Consider the following 14,271-nt stretch of genomic DNA (forward strand, 5'->3'; position numbering starts at 1 on the left):
ATGTGATATGGGTCAGCCTCAAGGTTCGATGTTTGCCTTTTTCAAGGAGCTTCAGATCCCATGTGGTAAAACTGTCCTAGCTGGAAAATCTTTACACGTACTTCTTGAATCCTGATGGGCCCAAAAAGGAATTAAAATTAAGTTCAAGAATTCAGTGCAATAACAATTCATTACAAAAAGTGACTGTTGCAATTTTGTTTTTTTATAAGCAAGACATATAGGTCAGCAATGTATTAAAAAAATCACTAATAGTGCACTTTCCTGGAATTAAGCTGCTCTGAACAAAATGGGACTTACTCTTGAGTAGGTATGCCTAGGACAACACTGTAAATCAACCAATCACACCTTGACGTTCTGTGTACATCTAACAAAACCCTGAGGTTTTATGAAGCAGTACTTTAATTAAAGAATTTAAAAAATCAAAGACAATCAGAGCATCACTCATGCAAACCCTGCCAAAACTTTCATTCTGTCATGTGGCATGGATTAAACATCTAGGATATGGATGGATCAAGACAGGTGATGTGTAGCTGAAAGGATAGGGTGCACCCCATCTAAGTGTACAAAGGATTTGTGAAGTGGAATCCTATGCATGTTTATTCAGATGCAAATCCCATTACGACAGGGCTTAAACTCTTCTAAGTATGTTTAGGACCACAGGTTAAATCAGCTTAAACCCAGCTTAAAAGACCATAAACCATATGACCAAAAGATCATTTTTTTATGGTCAAAACATGCAAAAAAGTTATGTGTTTTGAAATAGTATATAGTGTGATGAGATCCTACTATTTAATAGAATAAACTTTAAAGCCGTTGAGATTTTATTTCAGGTCAAAGATTCTCCTGCCATAAAATTAACTGCAAATAAGAAACCAACAGCAGGGATACAGAGAGATTTAGGAAAGGAGATACACTAAGGCATACTAGAATATATTCATACGGCAATTTTTTTTTTAAATCATGACTTGCCACTGTAGAAAAATGGGCACAATTCCTACATTACAATACAGTAGTAAGATAGACAAACAAATTAAGGCACAATCTAGTCAAAGTTCAGCACATCACATGACCTTGTCAAATCCTTTTTTTCCAAGCAAACTCAGCTGATGGCCACTGCCTCACCACATGACCATAAATTCTACATAAGCAGAAGTTTAAACAGGATTTGGGAAGCACAGGTTTAACTGTCCCATGGAAATTAATGGAACTTAAAAGTGCTTTAAGACTCTGAGGAGTATTAATACTCCCCCAAATTCTCATTAGTTTCCGGGATTTGTTCTATTCCATTTTCATCTCTTTTTGAAATGTTTCATTTTTATCTCACCAGCATGGCTCCAACTTGCTCTCAGAGCAGCTCCCTCTGAAGATGCTTGGCTCAAAACTTCCAAAAAAGAAGAGCTGGCTCTTAAAACTGCTTGAATGTTTCATCTGTTGCTTCAGAAGAATCCCTGCTTCTCCTCTACGCTAGGTATACGAGCGCTTGTTATATTTACACATTAATAGCTCAGATTTAATATGCACGTGCCAAAAAGTACTGTTTTAATCATTCCTTTTCGTGATCTCATGTGGAACCTAAGAACTGAGGTCAGTTTCTGGGACTAACAATGCGATACTATCCATGCGCCGTGCCAGCACTGTGGTTGCTGCACCGGCACGAGCCATTGTAAAAGCGGTGTAAAACACTTTTCCGTTGACTCGTGAGCAAACAACACTGAAGGGAAGGCCTGTACCAGCCCACCAGTGCAACATTCAGAGTCCTCCGCATGGCTCCGTTTTGCTCCCTACGTCGGGAATGGCTCCGAAGGGAGGGGCCACTTGCCCACCGCGCTGAGGCTCCCTGCCACACTGGCTGCTCGGCCCCCCTCCAGCTACACCACCAGGATACCCATACATTCAAAGCAACCATGCCAACCTAGAACTTGTTTTGGGATATGTTAAACTGCATGCAGTAACCGAACAAAGCAGCATGCAGGTATTTTGAAGGGGGGGGGAAGGAAATTATTTTGGCAAATTGCATTGTTATGGAGGTGAAGCTTTGCAGCCCTGCAGACACGATAACATTCTCCTTCCACATGTGGGATGTTTTCCAAATAGCAAAAGCCTCTGGAATCATTCATAAAAAGATAATAAATAGCTAGGCAACTATGTGCACCAAGCAGAAACGATGCAGCTCATGAAGTCTGACAGTGGTTTTTCTAATCAACAGGAAGGTGGCATCGATTTCTTTGGAGAAAGGTGAGGGAATATCATAACAGTGGAGTCTTTCACCCACTAGTTTTCATCATTTTCATACCTAGCAGCAAGGAAATGGAGTAAGGGTGATAAGCAATTTTTTAAAAAATCTCCAATGTGTCCGTTTTCCAGACAATGGTAGGAGAGGAACCAGCAAATCCTTGTGCTATGTGCAGTGAAAGAATGATGCTCAACAATGTCTACTTCTTTCACCAACTGGGTTATAAACACAAAAGAGGAGCGCCTATAATGCTGTGTGAATGGCCAGCCCAAAGTGTTTTCTAACTCTAGCTTACACAGACAGTTCATAATTTAGTCCAGCGTTTCTCAACCAGTGGTACTCACTGGTGGTACTTGTGGTGGTGTCTAGTGGTACTCATGGGATCTCCAGACCTCTGCCACCTGGCAGCAAGACCAGAGATGCTACACAACAAGCAACTGTAGGAGGCTCAGCTCGCCAGGAATAGCTCAAGCGTGTGCTTTACACGCACTCGAGAAAGCTCTCCCATCCACCCTGAGCCACTTACCGGTGTTTGCTGTGTCACACCTGTTCTCCCAATCTGGAAGTAACTGGTGATGACATCATTGCCAGCTACTTCTGGTGGTACTTTCAATAGCTGACAATATTCAGAGAGGAGTCATTGTTACTTACTCTAGGTGACTGCGTGAACCACTAACTACAAGGCTGCTTTGAAAAACCAGCTCTCAAGGTCTTAATTCATCAGCCTCTCACTCAAAAGTACCTATATGTGCTTTGTGTCAAGAAGGTAGAACACATTTCTCATTTTCCTCTGTTATATTTAATTTCTAAAGGTGAATTTTCTTGGCATTTAGTACCATAAAGTAAAAAATAAACTTTCAACACTGTTATGAAACCTGTATTTCTATACCAGAGGAATCCCATTGATTCCAGCAGGTCTGAGCTCCTCGAGGGCATGCTGAGATTTGCAGGCAGAGTTGAGCCCCACAGATGTCCGGATTTAAACAAAACTGACTTCCAAGTCACACTCCGCATGCCCCAAGTCCTTTCGGAATCATTGGGATTGCGATTGGTTCTGATTAAGTTGCCCCACCGATTTCAATGACTTAAGTGTAAATAACTCTGGATCACAGCTAGTGTCTTCAGGGTCAAAATGTAGATGGACAGAGGGATGCTCTGGTTCTTGGAAACTGGTTTTATAAGCCTAATGAAAAGATTACAAGCATGTATGCAGTCCTCTGTCTTAGCCTAGTAATAGTCCCGTAAACCGAGACAGCTCCCCCTGACAACAAAGTTGCAGGCATTGAAGTGTATCAGTTACAGATTCTAATTACATTAATGGACCTCGGCTTCATTCACGGGACCCTTCCACATAAGCATGATCTGGTTTGCCCTCAGTAGGCTACCTGTTTCCCAAGCGTCAAGCTTCTCACCTCCACGAAACAAACATTTCTTTCTATTGAATAGGCAGCAGCCCACAAATACCACTGAAACTAAGCTTCCTTCTGAGGTCTACCTAAGATTTCCTTTGTTGTCCATACTTTAATCAATCAGCCTGGGATACTCTTAACACACCTAGACAAAAGCGTATCAGAAATAGAACCTCTTTGCTTTTGAATGAGGCCGTGATAATTAATGCCATCTGGTTAAGCATTCGAGAACACATAGGCGCTGCGACTGATAAATCCGTCAGCACTCAGGTGGCGCTCTTTGAGGTTTGTAAAGTTCACATACTATTTACATAACTCTCTACATGTTCAGCTCATTATTATGCAAAAACAAAAACAAGAAATGCCATGGAAAATCAAGTTAACCTAGAACATATGATTGTAAATATAGTCTGTGAGATGTTGACTCACAAGTGTGTGTTCTTCCCCCCCAGTCAGAGAAACATTCCCTGACTGTCTCTAACACATCCATGCACATTACTTCATGCGCCTATCCTTGGCAAGTGTCTTCATGAACATGACTGTTGTAAACTCCAGCCACAATGTTCAAGTCAGCTGATTAAGAATTTCAGTCATAATGTGGATCATTATGAAAGGGATCACGAAGAAGGCTGCTACTATACAAATCTTTGGTGTGGACATATTTGGAATACTGTGTACAGTTCTGGGTGCCACACCTCAAGAAGGTTATCATAAAACTGGAAAACCAAACAATCAATAGGCTGGCAAACTCTCCTTATGAGGAATGGCTACAACACTTATGGCTTTTTAGCCTGGAGGAAAAAAGGGGATTAAGAAGGGACATGATGAAGGTTTATAAAATTATGCCTGGTATGAAGAGAGTAGAGAGAGAATATTTTCTTCCTCTCTCATAATACTAGAACTAGGCAGCATCCCATGAAGCTGATTGGCAGAAGACTGAAGACCAAAGGAGGTTCTTCTTCACAAAGCATGTAATTAGTACTTTGAATTTGTTACCACCAAAAATGGTGATGAGTTTGGGTGGTTTTGAAAGGGAGCTGGACAAATTTCATGCAGCAGAGTCCTCTCAAGGGTTACTGATCATGATGACTATACGGTACCTCTAGATTCAGCACCAGTACCTCTCTGAATACCGGGCACAGGGGAACAATGGTGGGGGAGTAGTTTGCCTTTCTCTCCTGCTTGTCTTAGAGACAACTGGTGGGAAAGAGGATGCCAAACTAGGTAGGCCTTTGGCTGGATCCAGCAGAACTTTTATGTTCTTATCATAAAGTTATTGGAACAGAGGAACATGCCATCCAATATTGCCAGCTTCCCAGAAAACTTTAAGGCAACCCTTGTGAGAACTGTAAAATGCTCAACACTGAGTTAAAAAGCCACCAGTGGCGTAGGTAGAGGGGGTGCAAAACACCAAGTTTTGCGCCTCCGTTTTGTGCCCACCCTGGAATGGCTCCAAAGGGAAGGGGCCACTTGCACAGCAGGGTGAGGCTCCCTGCAAAACCTGGTGCTTTGCACCCTTTTTAGCTGTGCCATGACATGAACATTCTACAAATCAGTCTACAGTGGGTCATGCCTAGACGAAGAACCCCGTTTTGGTTCTCCTCTGAAGTCAACTCAAGGAGCAAAGAGAGATTCTCAAAACAAAGTTCTACCCCTATTTAGTGGTAAAGCTGAAATATAATGTATACCTTCCCCCCCATCAACAACCTACTCTATCAGCCTGCATGTTAAACACATGATTTTCTAACAAAATACATTACACACAAAAAAGATAAACACATCACAGTTGTTATTACAGTAGTGCAAATTGAGAGGCTTTCGGAACAAGGAGTCAGTTGTATAGTCTAGTCTTGCACAAAACACTTTTTACCACTTTAAATGTTTTGGAGATGACCATCTAGCTAGAGACTGTCAACATGCTGCTAAAACAGATATAGTAGCCACTTCATGCTATGTCACAGCAATTGCTCAGAAAGCATTACCTTTCACATCATAATTAAGTGGTAATTGGTGGGAATGTGCAACTTTAAAAAAAGTAATATTTTATTTTATTTTTTTTTTACAAATCAGACCATGGTTTCCAACCTGCAGTAGATTGTACTGTACACTATAATGTTCTGTCTACGGGAAAGCTAATCAAATGACCCCAGAACATAATATAGATCAAACGTTCTGCCTGAGAAGCATTCTATACAGCAGAATTCCATCTACCAATGCACACATTTTCAGAATCAAATTCTTCCCACCAGCTCTCTCTGTTCCGTAGACACTACAAATAGCTCTGTGCAAATTGCTTCCATGCAAATACACTCTATTGCCACCTGAACAATGCAAAAACAAGTTGCGTATTCGAAAAGGTCGACACCAAGCAAGCTCACGGAGCCCAAAATATAAAATTGGCTTTTGAGCCCAGGTTGCATTGATAACATAATGGATAACATAATAGGAAACACAATGGTTTTGTCATACTGGTCGGGGTGCCTGCATTCCTGACCCAACACTTATTGTCATTCATCAGCGCTGCATTTTTCGATAATAGAATTCTGCACTAGACACTACACCGTTTGAGATAATGTAATATTTACTGGTACTGGGCTCTGGCAGCTGCTAACTGTGTTCACAGCTCACTTTGCATACAACCTCCCAACAAGGTAAAAAAAGCAGAGACATCACCTTAATTCAAGCCAAAACAAATTGTCTTATGGCTGTAGGTCAAAAATAAAAGGCATTGAAAAGGATGAGACTCTACTACCTGGGAGAGATTCCAATCAAGGAGATTTCAGTGCCTCTCCTTTGCATTGGTTTTGCTGGTGCAGGTTTAGAATAAGTCCCTTCTGTTTATGTCTGAGCTTCAGGTTAAGGTGCCATGGATTTCTTGTGGCCTGAGATTCCAGGCATCAGCCAATTTCCATGAGCTGCTGGGTTTTTTTTAAGAGTGATTTCACTTGGTGGAAGGTATCACCAGCTATTTGGGAAGTGAGCTTTCATGGACCTAAGGAAGAGGTAGGAGAACCGCTCTGCGTAGATGACTTTTCTCGTTAGCATCCTGCATGACAAATTCGCAACAGTCTGAATTTTACATCTTGACAAGCATTCCATCAGAAACCAATGTGTGCCAAGTGTTAACATCTCCACAAACATGGGAAGGTTTTGCTCCTAGAAAGCTGAAGGACACATTGAATGAAAACACCCTGGACTTCTGTTATGCAGAAAAACCACAAACACTGCCACTGCCAAAGTTTCTCCACCTTGAGAAAGAGAAACTGATGGCCGACTGCATTGGGTTTGAGACCTTGGAGCAATCTCATGTTACCTTGAAAAGCGAAAGTGGTGATGAAGGCAGAAAAATGGGACACCCCCCCCCCTTCATTCTGCAGGATGCTCTGTCCTGTAGAGATGCTACTATCTGGCTGTGCAGAAAGCTACATTTCAAAAGTAATGAAGGTTCTTGGTGGTTGCAACACTGGGATGACTGAAGTCTGTACTGGGGCTGTGCAGCAGTCGGTCTCCTACACCCTGTCTCCTATAACACATTGGTTCTGTGTTTGTAGCATCCTGGGTGATGAGAAGTGCAGTGCTTCCATGCGTGCTGGGACCAGGCCTTGGAAGGGATTCAGTACCTGAAAGAGTCATATCGGATATTGGATGGGTGCTGCTTTGCTAAGAAACTGACGCAGCCATGGAAGAAGTTCAGTCTAACAGAATGCTACCTTTACAGTGGTAAAGAAGCCCTCTCAGATTCTGGAGCTGGACATCTTTAGTATGCCTGACCACCAAAGCTACTACATGGCTAGCTGCCTGGAATGGCAGGAAGAATTGAAGTTTGTATCTCACAGTGTCCTACTCCAAGGATATGTTGGTAAAAAAGGGGGGAGGGGATTTGAACAAGTGGCTGTGTGCCCTCTTCTGATAGGACAGGGAGGCAGGGGAGTGGGGTCTGGATGATGGTATGGATCAAAGTACACAATTTGCTTGACCTACTTGCAAAGTCAGTCCTTTAGCTACCCCTTAATGAACACTGAGAAGCGCACTCCAAGTTCCCTGACTGACTGGGATTCTAGAGTGGCATTCTCAGATCACATACTACTCCATTGGTGGCTCTCAAAACACATGCTACCACAAGGAACTCAGCTGGGTGGTTTGCACAGTCAAGTTGGCCTTCTGCCTGCAGTCCTTGGACATGTGTGTGTGAGTTTGAATGTGAGTGTGTGTGTGTGTGTCCATGTGTTCACATATTATAATGTGGAAACACAACTACCATATCTCTTTCTACTATGGCTTTGCGACAGAGCTGGTTCTGTCACCAAAGTAAAAGAGTGAAAAGCTCTCTCTCTCTCTCTCTCTCTCTCTCTCTCTGTGTGTGTGTGTGTGTGTGTGTGTGTGTGTGTGCGCGCGCGCGCGCGCCTTACTGTTTGGCTGAAGGCATCATCCAAATATCACTTAAGTAAGATCAATATTGATCTTACTTTTATTGATCTTTTTCAATAAATTATTAATTACTCAATAATTATTGATTCTTGATTATTCAATAAATAGTTTTTGTTGATAATAATAATAATAATAATAATAATAATAATAATAATAATAGTTTTCTTGATCAATGGTTTTATTGATAGTTTTTTTCACACCCTTGAATCATGGGGGCCTACACATTAAAAAAAAAGAAAAAAAGAATGGGGAAAGTGGGGGGAAAGGGGTTGATTCTTGTCCACCAGTGCAAACACAGTCTTCTAAATCTGGTGGTTGCAAGCCTAAGGCTACAATCCTATCCACACTTTCCTGGGAGTAAGTCCCATTGACTATAATGGAACTTACTTCTGAGTAGACATGTATAGGCTTGTCCACTTTCAAACTCTTTCAAACTAAAAACACAAAATAAAAACACAAACTAAAAACAAAACTCCAGAAGATTTTGTGACTTTTGTATGTGCCTTGAGCGTAGGTTTGGTAGAGAAGTAGGTAGGTGTTTAAATTGGGGGGGGAGGGGACAGCCAAAAGTATGATGGGTTGTCTGTAAGTTTTGTGCTCTCTTTTATGGGTGTGACTGCAATTGTGGGGGGAAAGGGGCAGAGAGAGAGAGAGAGAGAGAGAGAGAGAGAGAGAGAGATGATAGCATCTGCAATGGGTGACACTGGGAGAACTGGTTATATTATGGCTGAGGGCCACAGCCACAGTATAAGACTATGACAGCTCTGGTGGTTGTGACTGTGGAGGAGAGGGTGACAATTAACTGGTGCAATTATTGGGCTGACCAGCCAGTGTGTGGGAAGGAAATTGTCAGGTGTTGTTGCCTGAAGATCACTTTGCTGATTTATCATTTCCTCTAAACACATTTTGACAACCCTGGTCTACTCCTGACCAGGTGAGTTCATGTTTGATTGAAGGAGTTTCAGCCACTTCTTCAAATCCAACCCCTAAAACCATCCCTGCACCCCACTGACTGTGTGAGAGAAGCTGTGGGGTCCCTGCTGAGTGTGAGTGTCAAGGAGAGGCAGGCTCTAGACAGGTGTAGAGGGGGTGGGCGTATGAGGGTGTGTATGGGAGCAGGAAGGGCAGGTGTGGCTGTGTGACCACCATTAACAACTGCACACCTGAAACCACCCTAACATGCTCACAAACCAAGGTAGATCTTTGTATCCACCAACAACAGACTGTGCTGGGTACTAGTACTGGAGCAGGAAGGGGGCAACTACTGATGCACCCCTTATTATCACTCCTGCTGGGGAGCAATTGTACAACAGGTGAGGCTGTGGCAGAGGAGAGCAGCAGATGGGGCAGGGGGCACCTGGGAAGAAGGGGGCCTGCATAGGTAGGTAGCCCTCCCCCAAGCTCACAAGCATCCCAAGGGGGGGCTTACCTGCTTGCTGTACTTGCTGCTGGCTTGACAGCTGTACTCAGAGCAGTGGTCCGACCCGATGGAGATGTTGTCCCCGGCGCCCACGAAGGTGTTGGCCGGGGGCAGTTCCTGCACAGCCTGGTGCTTTTTGCCGGCGGTGGGGGACTGCGGGTGGAGCTGGACAGTGGGCAAAGGGGAGCTGGATTTGTAATGCCTGGCCAAGTCCGGGCTGCCCGGGCCCCCGTTGACAGAGCGGTAGCGGCTCATGCTGGGGCTGTCCCCAGAGAGCTTCTCGTTGACCCCATCGTAGCGCTGCCCGTTGGGCTTGCTGGCCTCCACGGTGACGATGCTGCTGTAGAGGGGCTGCTTGCCCCCGGCCTTCTTGCCCTTCTTGGCCTTCTTGTCCTTCTTGGCCTTGTCGTGCTGCTGGGGGGTGAAGAAGTCCTCGTGGTCCTTCTTGCCCGCCTCGTAGCCGCCGTGCTTGCCCTTGGAGCGGCAGTAGCGGGCCAGCACCACCACCAGGATGAGCAGGACCACCGTCATGATGCCCGCCACCACCCCCACCACGATGCTCAGGCGCTGCTTGCTCAGCTCGTAGCTGGGGTCGCCGGCAATGTCCTGGGCCAGCGGGGTGTGGAGGCTGCGGGCCACCTGGCCCTCCACCAGGCTGGCGTTGGCCAAGCTCTCGTTGACGAAGATGTGGAGCAGGGCGGTGGTGGACTGGGGAGGCTGCCCGCTGTCGTTGACCTGCACCACCAGGCGGTGCAGGCCGTAGTGCTTGGGCGCCAGCTTGCCCACCAGGGACACCACCCCGCTGGAGGGGTCCACCTCAAAGAGCTTGAAGGGGTTGCCCCCCACCAGGCTGTAGCTCAGCTCCGCGTTCTGCCCGGCGTCCGCGTCCCGTGCCTGGACGGTGCTGACCACCGTGCGGGGGCTGCTGGACGGGGCCAACACCTGGTAGGAACTGTTGGCCGGGGAGGTGACCAGAGGGGGGTTGTCGTTCTCGTCCATGACGAAGAGGGACACGGTGGCGGTGGCCGAGCGGGGGGGCTCCCCTCCGTCCACCGCCTGGACGCGGAAGGTGTAGCTGGTCTGCCTCTCGCGGTCGAAGGAGACGGTGGAGTAGATGGTGCCCGTGTCATTCTCGATGGAGAAGATGCCCGGCCCGGGCCCCGAGGGCTCTGCGCCGACCCCGACCCCTCCCGGCTGGATGGAGAGGCTCAGCTCGGCGTTGCGCCCCTGGTCCGCGTCCATCACAGTCACCATGCCCACGGGGCTGTTGGGCTGCAGGTTCTCCTTCACGTAGAAGGTGAACACGTCCTGCATGAAGCGCGGCTCGTTGTCGTTGCGGTCGGCCACGCGCACCAGCACCCGCGTGGAGCCCTGCAAGGTGGGCACCCCTTTGTCCCGCGCGGTCACCCGCAGCTCGTAGGCGTCCCTCTGCTCGCGGTCCAGCGCCGCCTGCACCCGCAGCTCGCCCGTGTCCGGGTCCAGGGTGAAGAGCCCCCCCGGGGCCGCGGAGGGCTCCGAGGGCGGCTCCAGGGAGTAGCTCAGCTCCGCGTTCTTGCCGCTGTCGGCGTCCGTGGCCAGCACGGTGACCACGCGGTCCCCCGGGGCGTTGTTCTCGGGGAAGGACACCTCCAGCACGGCCTGGGGGAACACGGGCGGGTTGTCGTTGGTGTCGGCCACGCGCACCAGCAGCGAGTTGTTGCTGGACAGGCTGGGGCTGCCGGAGTCCACGGCCACGATCACCACGTGGTAGTCCTTCACCGCCTCGTAGTCCAGGGGGGCCGAGGTGTGGAGGAAGTACTTGCGCTTGTTCTGGGGCTCGCCCTCGCCCTCGCTGGCCGGCTTGAGCTGGAAGGGCACGTCCCCCACCACGGTGCAGGTCACCACGCCGTTCTCGCCCTGGTCGCGGTCGGAGACCTGCACCAGCGCCACCGGGGTGTCCACCAGCACGTCTTCAGCCACGCTGGCAACCCCGTCCCGCAGAGGGATGCGCCCGATCTTGCGGATGTCGATGGAGGGCACGTTGTCGTTCTCGTCGCGGATGTTCAGCACCACGGTGGCCTTGTCGCTCTTGGGGGGCTGCCCGCGGTCCCGGGCCGTGACGCTGAAGCGCAGCTGGTTCACCTCCTCGCGGTCGATGCGGTGCAGGACGCTCAGCCAGCCCGAGGACTCGTCCAGGCGCAGCAGGCGCCGCACCGACTCCGTGGCTGCCCCGAACACGTACTCGATCTGCCCGTTCACCCCCACGTCCGAGTCGGCGGCCCGCAGCTGCAGGATGGGGGTGCCCGGGCTGCTGTTCTCCGCCAGGTCCGCCTCGTACACGCTCTTCTCGAAGCGCGGGCTGTTGTCGTTCACGTCGGTGATCAGCACCCGCAGGATGGCCTGCGAGGACCGCGCGGGGTCCCCCCCGTCCCGCACCCGCAGACTCAGCTCGTACGAGTCCCGCTGCTCCCGGTCCAGCGCCCCCTTGACGATCAGCTGCGGCTGCTTCTCCCCGTCGGGGGTGTCGGCCACCTGCAGCTCGAAGACGCTGCTCCGGGCGGCTCCGTCCGCCTCCTGCCTCCTCTTGGTGCCGCCCCCGGGGTAGAGGGCGCCGTCGGAGGCAGCCGAAGCCCCCCCGCCGCCTCCCCCCCGCCTGCCCCCGTCGCTGCCCGGCTCCTGCAGCAACTCATAGCGCTCGATGCCGTTGCGCCCGAAGTCGCGGTCGGTGGCGGTGGGCAGCAGGTAGAGAGTGCCCACCGGGCGGTTCTCCTCGACGGTGAGGGTCAGCACCGGGGAGGGGAAGGTGGGGGTGTTGTCGTTGATGTCCAGGATGACCACCCGGCCCTCGAAGAGGTCCACCCAGCTCTGCGAGGGCCCGATCACCGACACCTCGAAGTCCAGGAAGCACTCGTTCTCGTCGAAGATCATCTGGCACTGCGGCAGCTTCTCGCGGTCCACGCGCCGCTCGCTGGTGCTCAGCTCGCCCGTCATGTTGTCGATCTTCAGGTACTCCGAGCCGGACTCCAGGCTGAACGTCACCTCGCCCGAGCCCGTCACGATGCCCAGGTCCGAGGCCACGTTGCCGATGCGCACGTCCGCCGGCCCTTCCTCGGCCAGCCGGTAGCGCAGCAGCTGCTTGGCCGCCGCCGGGCTGACCCACAGCGGCGGGGGCAGCAGCAGGAGCAAGCAGCAGCAGCAGTAGCAGGACTGCGCCGAGCCCCGCAGCGTCCGCATCTTCGGGTGCGAGGCCCCCTCCCCGCTCCCTCGCTCACACTCCAGCACGCTTCCCCCAGCCACAGCCGCCTTCACCTCCCCGAGCCCACCTCGCTCGCTCACACACACACTCGCTCACACTCACACGCGCTCCCGCCAGCCACAGCCGCCGCCACCTCTCCAGCCCACCTCGCTCCCTCCCTCCCTGGCACACTCACACGCGCTCCCGCCGGCCACTGCCGCCACCAGCTTCGCTCCCTCACTCACTCTCAGGCGCGCTCCCCCCCGCCACAGCCGCCTTCACCTCCCCTTGCCCACCCCGCTCCCTCTCTCGCACTCACACGCGCTCCCCCCCAGCCACAGTCGCCACCAGCTCCTCTTGCCCACCCCGCTGCCTCACTCACTCCACGCTCGCGCTCAGGCGCGCCTCCCCTCGCCCACCCCCTGCCAGCAAAACGCCCCGCTTGGCCAGCCCGGCCGGGAGGGCTCGATCTCCGGGCGATGCTGCTGCTGCCGCCGCCGCCGTGGATGCTCGTTATAAAATCCTCCTGCTCTTGCACAAAACTTCGCCTCGCATCCTCTCTGGTGCAAGAGATTCCCGACGGGAGGGGGGCTGCCCACGGAGCTCACTTGGCAGGGCTGCCCTCCCCAGTTGCTCGATACTCACAGTTCACGGGGCAAGTGTATTTTGCTTTCTGAAAGATTCATCTGGGCAGATAGGATGGCGCGCGGGCGGGGGGGGGGAAGAGTTCCGCCTCCTCCTCCTCCTCCTTCCGATGGTTCTGTAATCACTTTGCAAGCTTTGCAAGAAAAAGCAGTCACAGCAGGGAGAGAGACTGGAGGCTTCTCTCTCCCCACCTCCCTTCCTCTACTCCTGCCCTGTCCAGCCCAGTCCGGTCCAGTCCAGCCCAGTCCAATTCTCTCTGTCTCTCTCTCAGCCCTTCACCACCCTGGGATCGGCTCCTTCTCTCTCCTCCGCTCCGCAGGCATCAGCACACAAGCCGAAGAAGGGGTGGTGATGGTGGGGGGGGGGATGTCAATTGCTTCATTCAGAGAGTGCTGGTGTGTCCGGGGGGGAGCCAAGGGGGGGGGAGACAAGAGAGCCTCCAAATCCTCTTAGCTGTAGATGGGGAAAAAAGAGGGGGGGTCGAACAAATATAGGCCCCCCCACGGTCTTGCCACACCAAAAATAGCCAATCTCCAGTGATGTGATATGGACAGATGTAGGTAGATCTCCAAGCAAGAGGGCGCTTCCTGTGGATTCAGAGAGCAGTCCGCAGGGAGTCTTCGGTGAGCAGCAGGATAGAGCCCAAATCCATCCTTCCCGATCGGCTCCGGGGTTCAGTCCCTTCTTCTCCGCGGAGCAGAGGAAGGTTTAGAGGAGCGGGGAGGGGGGACTCTGCGCAAGGTCATCAGTCACAAAAGCTGCCTGGTCCCAACGCTGCAGGAGATGCCCGCCTGGAATGCACCCAGGGCTGGCTGGCGAGAGAAAGCACATCGATCTCCTGGCTCGCTCCACACCACACCACAGTAGTCCCAAGTTTGCTTGTGCAGCCGCAGTTGTGTGTGTCTTACCTGCATTCACACTG

General features: G+C 50.8%; 1 protein-coding gene across 1 annotated transcript in view; it reads right to left on the minus strand.

Moving 5' to 3' along the window:
* PCDH7 (protocadherin 7) overlaps positions 1–12,703 on the minus strand; it is a 421,851-nt gene extending 409,148 nt beyond the window's left edge. Inside the window, exon 1 of the mRNA XM_066632923.1 lies at positions 9,500–12,703. Coding sequence (XP_066489020.1) covers positions 9,500–12,703 — 3,204 coding nt within the window. The remainder of the gene's footprint in view (positions 1–9,499) is intronic.
* Between the last annotated feature and the right edge of the window lie 1,568 nt (positions 12,704–14,271).

The sequence above is a fragment of the Tiliqua scincoides genome, chromosome 6 (genome assembly GCF_035046505.1).
Source record: "Tiliqua scincoides isolate rTilSci1 chromosome 6, rTilSci1.hap2, whole genome shotgun sequence".
Taxonomy (NCBI): Eukaryota; Metazoa; Chordata; class Lepidosauria; order Squamata; family Scincidae; genus Tiliqua; species Tiliqua scincoides.